Here is an 18,315-nt window from a genome sequence, read left to right as displayed (position 1 = left end):
GCTTATTATATATTGTACAATATTTCCTCGCACGTATATATGAGTATATAATATATAAAAATCTCTCCTCAAAGTTAAAAGTCGTCCAAACTGGCAATCATTTATTATAATAATTAGTTAAAATACAACGTTTCGGCTGTCATTGCAGCCCTTTTCAAGTAAATCTATAAAAAGTTACATAAAAATATAATATATAATATATATCTGGACGAGAAATGTAATTGTATAACTTTTTTCTTAGTAAAAAAAAAAAAAAACAGATGTCAATTTTCGCACGTCTCGTTTCGTTTACATCATCTACGAGATCGAAAATGAAGACGGATCACCTAGCGCATCCAGGGACGTTGAGCACGTAACTTATTTAGAAATCCGAGTTAAAACGCGCAGGTGCGCGCGGAATTGTCTCGAGCCGCGAGCTACGCAACACGTATATATACGCGTCTCTCGATCGCGTGGAATGTTGATGTAGGATAAATATCCTTGAAATTACACGCGTAATCATTACGATGTCGCCCGAGGTGGAGAGCACGGTAGGCACTCCCGATGCGTTCTCGGTGATCATTCGTCGTTTTATACGCGCGCAGATTGGATGCTATACGATCGGCATTTGGAGACGAAATCGAGATTGGACCGGACGAGATAGCCTCGGGGTTCGTGAGACGAAAGGCGATTGTAAGACGGTTGTAAGATCCGACTAGTGTGTGTTGTGTAGTCTATTTACTACGCCGCAGATTAGCACGGTTTATTGGCATTTTTTAACGGAGATTAAAGCCGTCTCTTGCACGCCTTGTAAAAGGACTGGGTGTCGTTTCAACAACGTAGTAAGTCGAGGTAACAAAGAAGATCGATCGCGCTAGATATATATATGTAATATGAATAAAAATGATATTAAAAATTGCCATTTGAAATAATGGAAAATATAATAGCGAGAGATCGTAACAGAGAATATATTGAAGATTGTATTTTAATGATAAGTAACTTCTTGCCAGATTGACAGATTTGGAATCATATGTAATCTTTCTCGGATAATTCTATTGATTACCGTTTGGAAACAGCAATTCATGCTGTGAGAAATAAATCGAATCGCGGATCGATCAAGATAATTACCGTTATGACCGCCGAGATAAACCTCGGATTCGATGAACGCGTTAAGACGAAATGAGATCGATCTATGAAAGTGCAGGTCGACCACTCCTCGGCGAAGCCCTTATTATAACGTTACATCGCTATAAATACGGAACGGAATTACGCAGGTTATTATGGCGTTACTACAAAGGGGATTGAGCAAATAATATGTACTAAATATAACATTACCGGTAGAGAGTTTAAGCGAGCTCGAAATTACGCGCTTTAGCACCAGAAGATTCGTAGAGGTTGGAACGGAAACATGGAAATAACCAATTAGATACTGAAATCATCGGTTTTTCAACGGAACCGAATTTGAAGAAGATTCATAGAGGTTCGAATGGAAATAAAAAAAAAATGTAAATAACCAATTAGATACTGAAATCATCGGTTTTCCAACGGAATCGAATTCGAGGAGGGTGTAAACGGATCGGTTAAGATATGAAGGATCTCGTTAGATACATCGAGATAAAGCAACAGTTCGATGAAACCGTTTATAACAAAGTGAGATCTATCTAGAGTAACGCACCTCGCCTCTCTCGTATATTTTAGCTAGCCGCGGCTATCCTATTATTACACTGAGCTGCCAGCACTCCCACGCTGAGGGGTAACTTGATCGGGGTTAATCTGACCCTGACCTGCATGACGGCACCTGCGCGCGCGACCCAACCTAATTCCAACTTTTTCTCCTCAGCCTCCCTTAGTTGCTTCGCTTCACGTCTCGAACCGCGTTGTCCCGAGGCAGGAGATAAGAGTGTAAGATAGGAATTTTTTTCTATCACGGCCACCGTATCTCTAACGAACACCTCGAATCTGACCATGCTCGTGTAACTATGAGGAAAATAATAAGAAATGAGATTCCAACGCCTTCGGTGTACGAGCAAATATTTTTCGTTGACATCTTCGAGAGATAAGAATATTTATCTGATAATGATACGAACTTTGTAATTTGTTATTAAAAAAGTTGAAGAAATATTTTTACGTCGAGGTCTATTATACAATATATGTGTAAAGATTTGCGATATTAAAGCTTCAATTCGCGATTATTTATGGAAGAATAAATTCTTTGTTTTTTTTAAGTACTAATATGGGATTCAAACAATATCGCGTATTATAAAAATTCTTGGTTCGATTGCGCAAGCCTTGTCTGGAATAGTCAGAAGAGGCCCGAGGTACCTCGAAGTCTGACCGGTTGCCTTTCGACGGGTCTAAATTGCTGTTTTACTTCGGAGACTCATCAAGGGCAACATCTTGAAACATCGTTCGAGAGCTAAATAACTGCTTTTCGCAGTTCTTGGACAGGTACAATAATTATTCTGTAATTGAAACACGTATGTAGATATACACGAGCTGGTAAACAAGGTACGATGCGTCATTTAGTTATGCACGTAGCCGTTTGTGGAATCTCTTCGCAGAAATGGTCGAACGAGCATCACCTTTACTCTTTATAAAGAGATCAGAAGTGATTCCGTCGTGGCGATCTTAGCGTTGGCGGCCAACCACGCTTTCCAAGAAATTTCGCTGCTACGTTTCGCCGACACCTTTATGGCGAACGACGTCAGTGATAAATTACCGATGCGTATTCGTTAATGGTTAATTAATTATAGCCTGCAGAACGTAAACGATTTCCTCGAAAGAATATTGATATGCGATCCTTGCCGAGTCCAGTCGGGAATATATTCTTATGCTGTCGAGCGAAGTGAAGGATTTATAATCTTCTATGTTTCGGGTTTTATAACTTTTACTATACATAAATATTTTTGCTAAGATATTTTTATCTTCAAAATTAAAGATACTTGTACTTGTTCTTCTGGATACTATGCGAATTCCTGAACTATGCATATGACATATACAGACATTGACAGGTCGCGATAAATTCCTGTGACGGTGCTGCTAACTAAGTAATTTCGAAATTCCGTAGACGTCAAATCGTCACAGACTGACGGAGACGGAATGTCACCGCCACGTCAGACATCTGCCGCGGCAATTGGTGTGTCGCACCATAAATGCCAAGGTGGAGCAAAGTCTCGCGTTGGCAGAGAGAAAAAGTGCATCTTACGTTTCGCTGCCGCTGCAGCTCGATGAGCGGACTTTTTCGTCAAATGGGCGTGTGATCGTTTGTCGTGCCGAAATCTCTCCCGAAGAATCCGCTGACGTTCGCGTTCGGTCTTGGCTTCTCGTGAGAATTGCTTTTAAATGCTACCTCCTTTCATCGTTCTTTCTTTCGACATCGACTTAATTGCTTTATTCCTCGTATTCTTAATGACTACATTTTTCTTCGTATGTTTAAAAATTACGCTTGATGCGCATTCTTATTTCTTTCGTAATAAAAGTAATAAAAGTATCGAAAATTAGTACGTTTTTAAATTAATATCGTCTTCGAATAACACGAAGTGAAATATGTGACTAAAAATTATGAAAAACGACCTGCCGTTTTAATGTGTCGCGTATATTGCCTTAAAAAGAAGATAACGCGCGCTCGAGGCGAAAAATGAGTTTTGGGGCTTATAAGAGCATGTAGAAATCGCCATTATGTTAAGCGCATATTCTAAAGGGTGGACCTCGGGGGCATAGGGCAACGCGGTTCCCCGCGGTGTGCCGCAAATAAATTTTGCAAGTCCATAAATAATTAATAGATTCGTTACGTGGGCGTGTGTAAATCATCGACCGACATGAGATTCGCTCTCGCCTCGAGTCTGTTTGCCACCCCGCTGAGCTCGTCGGGAACAAATCATCGATTTTCGGCAGTAAAAGCTCGCTTTTTCAAAGGGTCTAATAAAAACGAGCAAGACGATTTTTAAACGCGTCGGCCAATTGTACATAAATATTCTGGGAAAGATTGTGCTATTTTATTTTTAAAGAATATGATGTGGTGTATCATAAGTAATTATAATAATTTTTTCATGGGTAATAATACTACTTTAATTTTTATTTTGCTTTGCAAACGTTAATTATAAATATACCAGAAAAATATCGCCTCATAAAAGTATTAAATCTTCTAATATTACTAAAAACTATTATTTGAAGGAAATGTGGATGCGTTCTACTTTGCTGCATGCTTCACATGCCACGAATCATTGATGAACACTCGAGTAGTCTCCCTCTCATAAATACAGAATCGTGGAATCCACAGGAGCATCCCCTTCTCTTGTCAGAGAAGCAGGTGCATATATCCCTGCGGAGGCACGTAATTTGCCCCCGATCTACTGCATGTTCGCAGGTCAGATTTTTCGCGGTGAAATAGTGGCATAATAGAAGTCCCGAGGGTCTTTTCTCCGTTCGGAACCACGGTTTTCAGATTCGAGACCTATCATTATCTGGCGCGAACCGGAAGCCCACTGCCGGAGGGGCCAACCCGGCGGGCATCGAGATTCCACGATCATCGCGGTGACTTCCAAGGACTTGGGCAAATGAATGGGATTGTTCTGGAATGGCGGACGCAGGAGATAAGGATGTTACATTCGATTGTGTGGTCTCAAAGGTGTAATGAGCAGATTAGCACTGTTGGTGGCATCGAAAGAATGGTTCGCAGCCAATTCGCCGTTCAACAGTTTCTTCTTCTGTTTCTTTGTATCTCTCGAACCATTGTTTCCTTTCGATTCTCGGGTCCAGATGTTAAAGATTAAGATTGCTATTATAGATCACTGGGATTGGCGGAAGTAGGTTGATTTTAATCTATCTGCTTCTCTAAAATCTTATATAAGTTTAATTTTATTTTTACTTTTATATTAGACATTTCTATTTTTCGTTTATTCTACAACAAATTTACAATTTTTTAATAACGTTTTTCTCATGATGATCATATTTCTATTGTACAATTAAACGTGATAAATTTTCGGACTGCTAGTAGAACTTTGTTGGCAAAAGAATGCCGCTATATTGATTATCGCCTTTCGGTCCAAACATCGACATCTGGACAACGAGAGAAGGAATCCAAAAATCTTCTGCGGCAGTCTAGGTCGGCGAGGTTGAAAGTCCATTTCGCAAATTGGCACCGCACCCCTTGCTATTCTTACCCTATGACGACTTCACGCCTGATTTCGTTAATTATTTTTTCGGTCTGCAAACACCTTTTCTGTTACGTTGAGATTTCATAGAGGACATATGGCGTCCGAGTCACGCAGTCCAGTCATTCCGGCTAATCTCGTCGAAACTTTGCCAGAACTCCACCCCTTTGCCGAAAAAGGGACGCAGCGGAATCAGGTGCACTGATGCCTTCGATGGATTCGACACGCGTTTTCAGCCGCTAATTATCGATGGCGGGCGCTTTTTTTCTGTTAGAGCTCTTAATGAGAGGCCACGGTCAACTGGAAATAAACTAATTGGAGAAAGGCGCCTTCTAATCATGTCTAACGGCAAGCTGGCACCGTAGGTGACGACCGCGAACGCCTTCAGGCAGACGTGCGTGCTTTGGATAATTAGTCTTTGAAGGCGTTGCAGTAATTATAGTTTTCCGCGTTTGCGTTACCACCGAACCGCGCGAATTCTCTTACTTTTCATCTCTGTAACATTAATCGAAACATGTGTTTTTTTCAAAATTGATCGAGAGTTTGAGAGTAACATTTTTTATTCTTTTTATTATTTTATTTTATATTTAAAGACAAATATATAGGTATACATATATATTTTTCCATCGGCTATAAAAATTGTATATATGTATTCTGAAATAATCATATATTTTTATGAGATGTCAGCTTGCATCAAATCTTATTGAATCCAAGATCGGACGAGGATGATCTGGTTCCAGCGAATCCGGCTGTAAGATGACGGCGCGTGAAAGAATTCGAGAGCCGTTGTTAAAACGATAGACTTATCTCCGACCGGACTACTCCTTGGTATTGTTCTGCCAACGGACAACGGCGCACTCACAGGAACACTGTGTGCGAATTAGAGCAAATCCTTTCTCCGAATGTCCGTTCTCTAATTCGGCATCGAGAAATCCGGCGATGAGGCACCCAGCAGGGAAACCATTCACTAGCAGCAACGTAAAGAAACGGGTTCTAAATGAGCCGCGGAGATTATCTGGCTCGTCGTCAGTCGGACATCAAAAATGAGTGTAGCCAGCCATATTTTGTCATCGTGACAATACGTCTGTCACAATATACACGTTTGTCAAAGAGTACCGAACGAATCCATTTGCTATTCTTTTTTTTTAAATATACTTTCACAATATATTATATTTTTCTTTCCGTGAAATGTATTAATTCATTTTTACGATACGACCTTTCCTTTAGTAATAAAATTTGTGAAATTATATTTAATCGCAGGGAATAAAAATGCAAAGTGTCGAATGCTTATATTATATCGAAATCATTGTTACCGAGGTCATTTCGAGATCCCCCACAATCAAACCACAAGATCGTCATAGTTCTACGAAATCATGCCTTTCGACTCGAGGCCGCGCCGTGCTTGAACCTTAAAAAGAAGCTAAAAATATCGAATTGCAAATCAAATAAGAAGCACGGTCTAATCTTCCACCTTGAAATCGCGCTGCCGCAATCTCATTTTTAATCAAGGCCCGATCGCGCTCCTTGCAGATAGAGAACCTCCTCCGCGTATATCGAACGGCAGATGATCTGCCTTCCCTCGGCAGAGGTCTATTGTATCCCAAATTGGCTTTTTATGGCGGTTGAATATAACATCAAGGTTGTTTGCAATATTTTTTCTGCCACTCGGTAACACGGTAGCTTACCCGCACTCGGAGGAGAAATTGGTTTTTGCGTATCGCAATTGCTCCGACGCCTTTGATTGACTCTATCCGATAAACTAAATTATGCATTTTGCCCATAATAAGCAAGGAATCTGATTAAGAGGCGCCACTTTGCGTATAAAATTTCGATTTAACGGATCATTATTTTCTCGAATTAATTTCTATACAGAAATGCAATTACTTTTTATCAATTAATTATATTAACACTTGAAAATCGCGCAATGACGTTGACATTTTTTTCGTTGCGACATCGTTTCTCGGTAGAGAAATTTCCTTCCAACTGCCTGATTTGCAGAAGGAGCCATCGAACTTGTCGAGGACAACGTGGCGCTTGTTACTGCGGCATTACGGATATCGGATGTCCTTTTGGTGCTTTCGGCGCTTCATCGCAATCTTCTTTTTTCCCTCTCGCTTTCTCCTTTCTATCCTCTGTATAATATAGAACGACCCATGAGCGAGGAAAAATCGAGTCCTTGTGTACAATACCGAAGCGCAGGCTGCAGTTCCGCCCACTTCCGGACCTTGAATGCATTCTCGACTCGTCTAACTACCCTTAGCAGTTAAGCCACGTGAAACGTGGAGACGTGTCCTTTTGCCCGGTACCATTTTTTTTCTTCTCTCTTTCAGTCCGATGCGTAAAAGTGTACATCACGCGAAGTGTACGATTACCAGAGATACTCGAAGCCGTGTATTTTCGTGTGGTCTCAAAAATTTCAAAAATATACTGCACCGACTTCGTACACAAAAGACGATAAGTTTCTCTAAGGATCGTAATGTAAATCGCTTTGTTTCAGATCTCGAACGAGAGAATTGCATGAATTTTTACGCTCGCGACACGACGTTTTTGCTCCGCTTTCTGCGAATTTGTATATATGTATATTTACGAATAAACTCGATGCTTCAATAGAATGTATAGCGAGTATCTCTCTCTCTCTCTTGGGAATTTCACGCCCACTCACGCCCACGAATCGTCGCGGGCGGAAAATAAGCGAAACGCTTTTTCTACCCTTCGCGCGCGCTTGCCTCTTTCTCTCACTCTCCATTGAGAGGGTTTTTATTACGATTTTCTCTCAAGATCGCGCTCTCTCGCAGAGAGTCGGGCACACCCCGTGACACCCACTTCCCTTCCAGCTTGGATATGGGACACCGTGGACCGTAAGAAGTTAAACGGACATATTATTTTCTGGAAAGAGGACACACGAGACTTTGGTCGTGGCGAACACGTGCGGCGAGAATGGAACGAAACGAGCGCGCGCAGTGCGCCACAGTCTACGACATCGTTTTCCTAAATTATGCGCGCGATAACGGAGTGCGAACAGACGATAATTACGATATTGCCTCTCAAGTACAATTGAGCAAACAATGCGATCGAGACGACAAAGCCATTTGGTTCAAAACCCGGCTCCACGTTTCCTTGTAAATTTAAATTATACATTATATGTATAAATTTATATCATTATTGTTTTCTTATCGCTCGCTGAAAGCGTGAATAATTTTTTTAACACTAGTATATATAATATATTTGATAATATATATAATAGAATCTTTTTAATAAATATCTTTTACGTTAAATCTAATTTAATATTCTAATGATATCAAGATAGGAATGTATCAATTACATATAATTATGCAGACTCTTAAATAGGTACTATTAAATTATCGTTGACATAAATAATATCTTTTAATTTATTTTTTTTTCTATGTATTTTTATGTAATTTTTACATTTTTTTTTTTTAATTATTTTGAACATACGAAATGTCAATGTAACATTTTTGGTTCTGTTGAAGTGCATACGATTTCAATTTAGACAATAGCAATGTCGCATGTAGCGATTCGTGCGATATATCGAGAAACAAGGGCAATATGCCAGCTTCATTTACTTCGCACATTTTGCCTCGGCGCTACGTTATTTGCGATTCCGTTTTATTGCTCGATTTGCTATAAACTGGAACGGCGCGCGATACCTCGTAAAAGATACGAGCATCGCGCATCTATGTAGAAATCGCATGTGCTTTTATTCGAACAAATCATTCGGAATCAGGATGGCTTTACAATGTCACAAGTCGCTTCGAAACTGGCTGTATACACGCCAAACGAGGTACTATAATTGCAACACAATTCGGCCAATTGTGACTATGGACTAATGACAATGTTGTATAGTAGTTTCAGCTACAACGGTAGATCCTATATGCTGCATTTACTTGATAAATTCCGTGAAGCATAAATAAATTTTTGATAAAGAGTGATGGCAAATTTCGCCATTTTTGGGACCTCAAATTTAAACCTTTTTTTCATGGCAAATAGTACTATTAGATAAAACATTAATTCCAGTAAAATTTCAAGATGAGCATAGGGCACGATTCCTGAGATACCAGGAGGAAAGTGATGATTTTTAGTCAGTTTTATGAGAAATTATCACTTTCACTTCTTCATATCTAAGGAACTGTGCCTATGCTTATCTTGAAATTTCTCTGGGATTAATGTTTCATCATATAGTATTATTTGGCATAAAAAAAAGTTTGGCATAAAGTAAAATTTGAGGTCCCAAAAAACGACCCTATAAAATGAACGAAAAAACAGGTCTTTTTGTCATCACTCTTTGTTTTTTAATATAGTAATAAAAACATCATTGAAATATGTAAATTGTGGACGAAATTGATTATTTTATATTAAGAAATTAACATCTCTCAGTGCAAATATCAGTCTTGTAATGGCCTCTACGAGGACAGAGTTGTTTCTATCGCGCATCAGCGTCGACCTATCGATCGGAGAGCTATTCGATGGGGAACCAGGTGGGCCAAGCCGCAAGTGCTGCTCCAACATTTTTAATGAACCACCACTGGTGATCTGGACAGTGTCACTTCTGGCGACAGTTGGCGCACTTCGCTTCCGAGCGAAATGGGAGAAACTACACAAGCGGGACTGCTTTCCCAGCGGTGGCTGAAGACTCGTTTCCCCAACTAACCGGCGAACTTCTGGATGGCAAGTGGAGACCCGTAAGGGGACACCGAGCCAACGGGATCGACAACAAACAGGAACTGCGCAGGGCGGTACGGTTATCGAGTTACCGGCGCGGCTTAGCTCGATACAGCTGATTTATTGACGGAAGTCGATTAGCTCCAATCCTACACTTAATTACGAAGATCGTAACGCGTGACGTACTGCGACGACAAACGATCCGCTCGACGTATTATATATGTATGTACATACATCGTCGCGTTTGCGAATATTATTATCGCATGTAAACAAGGGAAACATTTTCTCGCGCGTTCGAAATAGGACGAAATATTGTATTCAAAGCCCCGGCTTTTTTGTCCCTTGCACGTTTTTCCCGACGATTTAAGCACAGCCTCTAATCCGTATCAGACCCGTTGCGGAGGGATTTGCACGAGAATCCGGAATTATCCCGGTGGCCATTGAGGATGATCCTAAGTAAACACGCGTGCGGCCACACGACTCCCATCCCCACCACGTTGCGAGTTCCTTCGTGTTAGCACAATTCCTTGGCAGCAACCCTCTAGAGTTCTAGAGAATGAAAAGGAAGGGGTGGGGGTGACAATGCTCGGGCGGTGTTGTACAAGAGCCAGCAGGTCAGTATTCGCGGAGAAAAGGGACGAATTCGTATACGAAAACGGTAAAGGTGCTGCTTCTATCCGAATGCAGCCTTCGCGTTTTCGTCGCTCGCTGAATGCTCGTCCTTCATGAGACGTGTTATGTCACGAACTGTCCCCTTTAAGACTCACCGACACACTCCCTGGACGACGAAAGCAGAGCAGAGACGATACGTCAGATCGCAGCTTGCTGTCGAAAGTGATGGATGGGTATTAAGACAAATCGATAACGACGAGGAATACGTAGCGATCTTTCGTACCTGCGAACACTTTGCGAAAATCTCCATCATTCTCGTTATATTTAAATATCTGACATTGTTATTTTGTTTAATATAATAAGTGTAAATTGTCTCCTGATATGTATTATTTTACCCCATAAATATGCTTTTTAATTTTTTTTAGATGTAAATAATGTATGCTCATACAATTTAAGCAAAATTGGCGTTAATATTTTCGAAGGTCATTACTTTTTATCTTTGTACATCTATAGAACTGCAGCTGATGTTGGACACTCTAATATGTTCAAGGTGAATGTGGTTTGTGGTTAGAAAGATCACTTGCTCTCGATACATTGCATCTTCGGTCGTAAACGATAATAGCGACAATCTACACGCCGTAACGGATGCTCATCATCGCTTCGAAATTGCAGTTCTCGTTCGAAAACGTGACCGGTTGTGTGCACAAAAAGCACTTAACTGTCCTGTTTTTGCGTCCTTTTTTTCGGATCGACGTTATTCCCATTGTGCAGTTTTCAATGGAAAGACGCTACGATATCCTGTAAAAATAATAGATATAAATGTGTGTGGCCGAATGCGTCAGCCATATGTAATTCTATTATACGACATGATCGTGTTTCTGTGACGCGAATATCCTTCATAACTGCAGAACACAAGTTCGTTCCTGGAAGATCAAAAAGCGAATCGCGCCTCGCGGTCAGCATCCACACCGCGATTTCTTGCTAGCACGCGATCCGAGACTCTCGCTCCGCTTGTTGATTCTTCGAGTGTTCCCGGAGAGTCGCACACGACGAATACGCTTAAAAGGAGATCAGGTAAGACCAGTCAGACGCGCGCGACGCACGGCTCGTCGAGAGAATCACGGGAGAGAACATTCGTCATTATTACCATCGACCGTTGGTCCCCGGGATCTATCCATTCGGGTTTCACAGGAAGTAGGCCGGTCGGATCAAGGACCAGACTGCCCTTTTCCATTTTGAGGCGACCCATTCAGGTGTAATGGTCAGTTAAAGACTATCCAAACAGAGGATACCACCGGTTCTCTCGATGAACTTCCGCGAGTCCTCTTTTTTTTTTCATGACCGCGTATATTCAACTCGAAATCTTTTGCTAGAAGGATCGAATCCTTTGTTCATATGTATCGAGCTATCGGCGAATTTACCCTTGAGATTTATAGTTCTTAATACTAGTTTTTAATATTTTTTTCTCAAAGCATAATAATATTATCAAACCTATTATAAAAAGAATTCAATATCTTTTCTAGAGAGAATTTAAATTCCATCTTTTTTGCTAATATTGTTTACATTTTTATTTTTTAATTATATATACATCAAGTAAAAATTATATTTTACTCATTTGTTTTTTCTGGGTAAATTCACAACTACGCGAATTCGCAACTACGTAACCGGAACAACTGAAGCAAGCCCACCCGCGGTTACCTAAATAGAGGAATCATCTCAAGTATATTTATCCACGTGATCTTCGAATAACAAACGCGGAAATCTTTAAATCCTAAATCAACCTGGCGCGAGCCGAAACGAAGGCAGACTGCAAACAAACGGCGGCAGTCGAACTGTGGAAGACTCGTGGTCCAATGTGGCGAAAGTCAAATATTAGGTCACTAAATAAGACGTGCTTTGTGTTCGGTCGAATTAAGCGATTTCACGGTGATGCGTTTAAGCTATTTTCAATAATTTTTCATCTTTTTCACACGATTAATAATATTTTATATTATATTTGATAAATGGGAATGTAAAATTTGTTTTCTTCTATTTATTATAATTTATAAGATGGGTCAGTAAAATTGCCATAACCATAAAATATTTTTTTATTATTATTTACCATTGAAATATCTGTATGATTAAGTGATTCAATTTATACATATACATATATGCATACAATGCTCGAAATTTTTTATCATTGAAGTCGTAAAAAATGCTTTTCGCGGGGTGCTCTCAACTCTTTTCTCTTATCTGAAATGAGTTGCTTTCACAGCCGCAGTAGTGGCACTGACGGAGAGCAGAAAACGAAGAAACTGAAGACAAGACAATGACCGCTGTTCAAACATGTTCGGACTTCAAACGACCGCCGGCATATCTCGTCTCTGCTATGCGACGACTGCACATGCATTAGCGGTCCGCAATAGTGGAGGTTGCTGCACCTCCAGGGTGTCGTATTCTCTCGGCCGTTTAAGGACATCCGGCGTCGGAAGGAAATGATAAATATTTGGGAAGGTGCTACGCGGTACGATGCAGACGCAGCGAAGCCTTTCATTTGTAAGGACATGTCGAAATTAGTGTACCAGGGGCAACGATGGGAAATACGGAGAAAGAGGAATATTTTGCTAGGACCGAGCCATAAGCCGCGGTTATATTCAAACAACGTCTTCTACAAGCTGCGTCTTCAACCCCAATGCATATAACACATTGTGTATCTATATTATATTTTCTAAAAAATTTATTTTTAGCACCCTAGTTGTCGTGCATAATATGTATAATATATCTTCATTTAATTAATTTTTTTCTTAATTTTTATATAGTGTTCGATTTTATATTTTATGAACTTTATTTATAAAAGAATTTAATACTTTCCAAGAGTTTTTCGATAATCTTAATAATTTTTGCTACAATCATGATAACTTGTACACAGAAAGAATGTTTTCTTAAAATTTACCCTAATAATCATGGTAATCGTTAGACAATATGTTATTGCAAGAATTTTATGCGTTTCTGTGATTAAATGTTTACTACAATAAAAAAAATTAATATCTATCGCAATAAGATATAAAATATGTTCGATTAATTTTACCCTGTACATAATCAAATTTACTATCTACATATTAATATTTGTTATTGTGATAAATATTAATCACAGAAACGCTTATAAAATTCTTCCAATATCATATTGTTCCGCGATCACTATTTTTTCTAATAATAATTACTAACTTTCAAGGTAGACTCTAAGATAAAATTCTCTCCGTGTATTAATTAAAACTTTTCAGCGATCAGCTGATGCGCCGCACGCGCTTATATTGAGCGAGCAGCTGGCGCAGTGTCGAACACGTTGTCGAATTATCGCACGCGTATAAGGTTTTTATTTTTAAGGCAGAGATCCCGCGTGGCGACGCGCGTATCTGCATACGCCGAAGATTCATCCACCGAGTTGACTGACGAGCGCCGCCTTCCCTTAATCGTTCGATCGCCAAAAAATTTACAAAAAAAAAAAAAAAAAAAAGAAAAAAACGCCACGGCGCGTCGTACGAGAAGGCGACAAGCGAAAGGGGGAAAGAGAGTAAGAAGGGGGGAAAGAAACCGAGATAATACGGGGAGAAGAGGAGTTTTAAGAAACAAACTGAGACGAAACTCTCTCCCTGCGTGCACCGGGCACCGCCCTTGCACTCCACCCATCCATCTCCGGCGTGCATATATTTTTGGGCGGCTAGTTTTTCCCCCGAGGGAGATTTATCATGTCCCTACGCCTCTTCTCTCGCGGGTTGTTCCATCAGTGCCCGACGTGTGGCAGGGAATAATTGGCAGAGCGGAGGAGTGGCCGCATCTTGTACTTCAGAAACTACTCTTCGAAGATGACTCGTGGGAGCAGACGATCTTATGGAGAATTATTGAACGATTATTTCCGTAAATCTATATTCATATAGAATAACGATTAACCTTTCCGAACGAAGTTATAATCTTTAACCTGACGAGTCTATCAATTCAAATAGAATTTTCATGCAAACTTTTATACAAATATTATGCGTATCGTAAATAAACAAAATATTAGTTTTTTATCTGGATGAAAGTTTCTTCTTCTATTTGTTATATACATATATAGCAAAAAATGACAAAACTGCGAGGAAAAATATACAAGCAAATATATAGAATACATGAATATAACTAGATATTTTATATCGTTCATTTTCTCTTTGAAATACGTTCAATTTGAAAAGTATTGAGAGGGGCAATAAAACTTGTTAGTACAGTACTGCGTGACTATCTGTAAACATCAAATACAGAGAGGTCAGGTAAAGTCGCTCGCCCGATCAGTCGTTTGGAATTCTTCGTTGAGGTGTGTTATTTAAAACTGTCGTTCAAAATGAGTGTGCTACGCTTTGCTGAAGATTTTTCGCGATTAGTTATGAGTTACATGAAAGACTTGCAACCAAGTGTAAAGTATTTGACTCAATTAAAAAATATGTTACTTTTAACGAAACTAAAATATCGTTGATAAAGATATATATAAATATATCTGCGAAATTAGATTTACATATATATGTATATATGTAACTAAAAAAGTATAATGCGTGCATGTGATTATAAGATATAATTAATATGTGATAAACTTTTAGAATATAATGTATGTAATTTATGATCATCATATATACGTGTTCCAGAAAGATTCGACAAAACCTGTTATCGTGCCCTTGAACAATGAACAAATAGCATTTACCGTACATCACGTGCTTCGTGCACTTGGGGTAAAGGATGGTGAGACTGACAATGATGATTTAGTGTCAAATTTAGTAACGGAATCGAAAACGGAAGTTCATCCAGTAGATTCCTTTTCGAAAGTTGATTTAGACGAGCGAGAGAAAGAGAAAGAGTAGGTTGTTTTAGAACTTGATAATGTAATGTGATAGAGATATATCACATTTTATTGTTCCATATTTATTTTGTATTAACAATTTTACATTTAGATCTCAGGAGGAATCCCAGCGTGAATATCAGCCTGCCGAGATCAATGATTCTTCTCTCTTTGACAGTACAAAAGAAATAAAAACAGAGAATTCTCTTGAGAATGGATTGCAAAGCGAAAAGAAGGTAACATACAATTTAGAAATATTATTTCTTTAATTCTATTTATGATGTTTATTATTGTTTAAAGATTAACTAGAATACATATATAATTTTCAAATTAACTAATTATTGAATTGTCTAGTCTACTATAGTTTTACATATTATTTATTTGTAGTATATTTCACGATCAAATCCCGCGATCTACGCCAGTGTTAGTAGATCTGACACTTTTGTTTGCAATGAAGATCAAAAAACAAACACTAATATTCAAGAAAATATTTTCAAGACTCCACTAAATGAAAACTTTCTGCACTCCGCATTGGAAGATATACGAAAGTCTATGGTAAACATTACTCAAAAAATAGACAATTTAAAAAAGGTAATTTCTAACAATAGTTTTTAAATATATATTTATAATATAATATTATTATACATACACACACATATACACGTGTGAAACATACACACGCGCGCATATGTTATTACAAAATATTATTATTATTATATAATTAAAATTATTTTATAGCAAACATTGTCACATTCGGCCAAACAACCACGGCAGTTGTTTACAAGCCCTTTTCTCAATTTCAATCATACGGTGAGCAAGAAAGAGCCCCTCAAAATTCATAGATCAATGACAACTTTCTCTGGGTCTTCATCACTGTCTTCTAAACTGCAAGTATCGGGAAAATTCGATATTTTAGCGGATAGACGTAAAAGTTTTGGCGCATCATCATGCGGTAGTGTAACTCCTAGAAAATCAAGATCCCCGAAACTGGATAATTCGAGGTCAAATTTAAATGAATCAGTATCATGTAGCAAATTGTCTCCAAATTTGATCCCTAAACTTCCAAAAAATCCAAAATATGCCCATGTGAAAAGCACTATACCAAAACCAGTTCCCTTAAATAAAAAAAAGGCGGAAATAGTAGAATAAAATTGCAGAATAATATATCCTAAATAATATATATTCTTATTTATGAAATTTAAATAATAATATGAATAATAATATGATTAATACGATCGCCAGAGTAATATGTTTGTTTTTAGAGTAGTTTTTAGAGTATATTATATAGTAGATTACAGTTAGTTAGATTATATATATTTATGAAGTATTTAAATGCGATCAATTCGTGTAATTTGTACAAACTTACATTGATCGAGTAATCTGTTCTTTTTAGACCAATTTTTCAGGTATAAAATTTTGATGATTACTCTTATTAATTAATTGTTAGATTTATCGCAGATTTCAACATATCTTTTATCTCGTATTTTAAAAATGAACATATTATTCTGGCGTTTATATTATTCGTACTATTCATATTATTATGTAAATATTTTAAATATATAATACTACTTTGTTTATTTAAATGTAATACCAGTTGTAAACAAATTATTAAACACAATTTGTTTACTCATATGGCAATCTGATGTGACTTATAAATAATATGTAGATTCAGAAATATTTTTTTCGCTCTTCTTTTGTTTACGAAACAATATTACATGTTCTTCTAAACGCAACGGTCATATAAAAATCGATGCAATAAAGATTGTTAAGTTGATCTTTGTACCTTTTGCAAATTTGCAGATACTTGTGATATAATTCTTGAACGCGCAATCTATTTCTTCGTAATTTCTATCTTATATAAATCGGATATAAAAAATTAATCTTTTTACATTCATATATTAAGTATAATATTTGTAATAGAGACACATTTATACATATCTTGTAATATTTTAGTGTTACCTTTGCACGCCCCGACAAAAATCGCATTGGAAAATTAATTAAAGCTTTTAATTAAAATAAAAAATTAATTTAATTCAATACTCCGTTTCCTTCATCCTGAAAGAGTTGATAAGTTCTCCTTTGTACGTTAGTGAGACAAAGCTGGCAAAATAACTATTAGTATCCCAGTCTTTAATTATAAAAATCGTGTAGGCGGTGCTTTGGCACCGTGAGCCTTCATCAATCACCCGTCAATCCACGTTTATGAGAACGATTCTTTTAGATTACACGATCCTTGCCCTTGAAAGGTAGACCTTCGTTACTAGGAAGCAGGTAATCTTGAAGCTCGTAATTAGTGCCCGTCGGGGTGAAGACTATATCTCGTAGCTTTCGTGGCACTCGTTCGCTACGTTAACGTAGAATTCGCGGTAATATCATACATTATTTTATTTTAATGAATCCATTTCCATCAGGAATCCATTCCTCCGTCATCCGTCTCCCATCAGTGCATCCGCGCATCCAGTAGCAACGTGTGAACTGCATCTGTCCTTAAGTGCACTCTCGGCAGACACTCCTCGGCTTAAAAAGTGTTTTACTTGTTGACGTGTCAGCCGGGCCATTCGCGAGGCAGTTCCATCAGCGACAGCGATTAGCTCCGCGATTCATCTTAATGACTGCCCGATCGTCGCTCCGCTCCATTCGTTTCTCTTTTTCGATCTTATTAAGCAGGCGCGAAAATGCCAAGTGAAATGGGACAGGGGACATCGTTTGCTTCTCTTTGTCTCTTCTCTCGTCACGATATAATCGTAAGTCGGGCAGTCGTGTATTTTATTTGTCACTTTTGCAATGTCGTTTCTCGAAACTCTATCGCGATAAATTAATGAAGGTCAACACGACCGAAGCCGCATTATATTTTACTAGCGCTCGTTAGTTCTTCCGCATGGTAACAGACAGATAATGATGTTCTGTTGATAGATAAATTAATTCGACAGCTAAACGAATGACATAATTAGGTACTTTCTATTTAATTGTAAAATTATGGGACAATTATTATTGACATGTTTTCGATTACAGTGATGATAATTAACAAATGTTTGCACTTTAATGAATTAT

The 18,315-nt window shown here is 38.3% G+C and overlaps 1 protein-coding gene across 1 annotated transcript; it reads left to right on the top strand.

The window, feature by feature from the left end:
* Positions 1-14,717: 14,717 nt before the first annotated feature.
* LOC114932475 (uncharacterized) lies at positions 14,718-17,287 on the top strand. Its single transcript, XM_085479720.1, has 5 exons — positions 14,718-14,847; positions 15,074-15,282; positions 15,377-15,500; positions 15,652-15,855; positions 16,003-17,287. Exons 1-5 carry the CDS (start codon positions 14,776-14,778, stop codon positions 16,411-16,413), a joined length of 1,020 nt encoding a protein of 339 aa, XP_085335846.1. The 5' UTR covers positions 14,718-14,775; the 3' UTR covers positions 16,414-17,287.
* The last annotated feature ends 1,028 nt before the right edge of the window (positions 17,288-18,315 follow it).

The sequence above is a fragment of the Nylanderia fulva genome, unplaced genomic scaffold (genome assembly GCF_048542155.1).
Source record: "Nylanderia fulva isolate GAGA-0341 unplaced genomic scaffold, ASM4854215v1 Scaffold13, whole genome shotgun sequence".
NCBI classification, from domain to species: Eukaryota; Metazoa; Arthropoda; class Insecta; order Hymenoptera; family Formicidae; genus Nylanderia; species Nylanderia fulva.
Note: the sequence above shows the minus strand (reverse complement) of the source record. Positions and strands in the feature narration are given on the sequence as shown.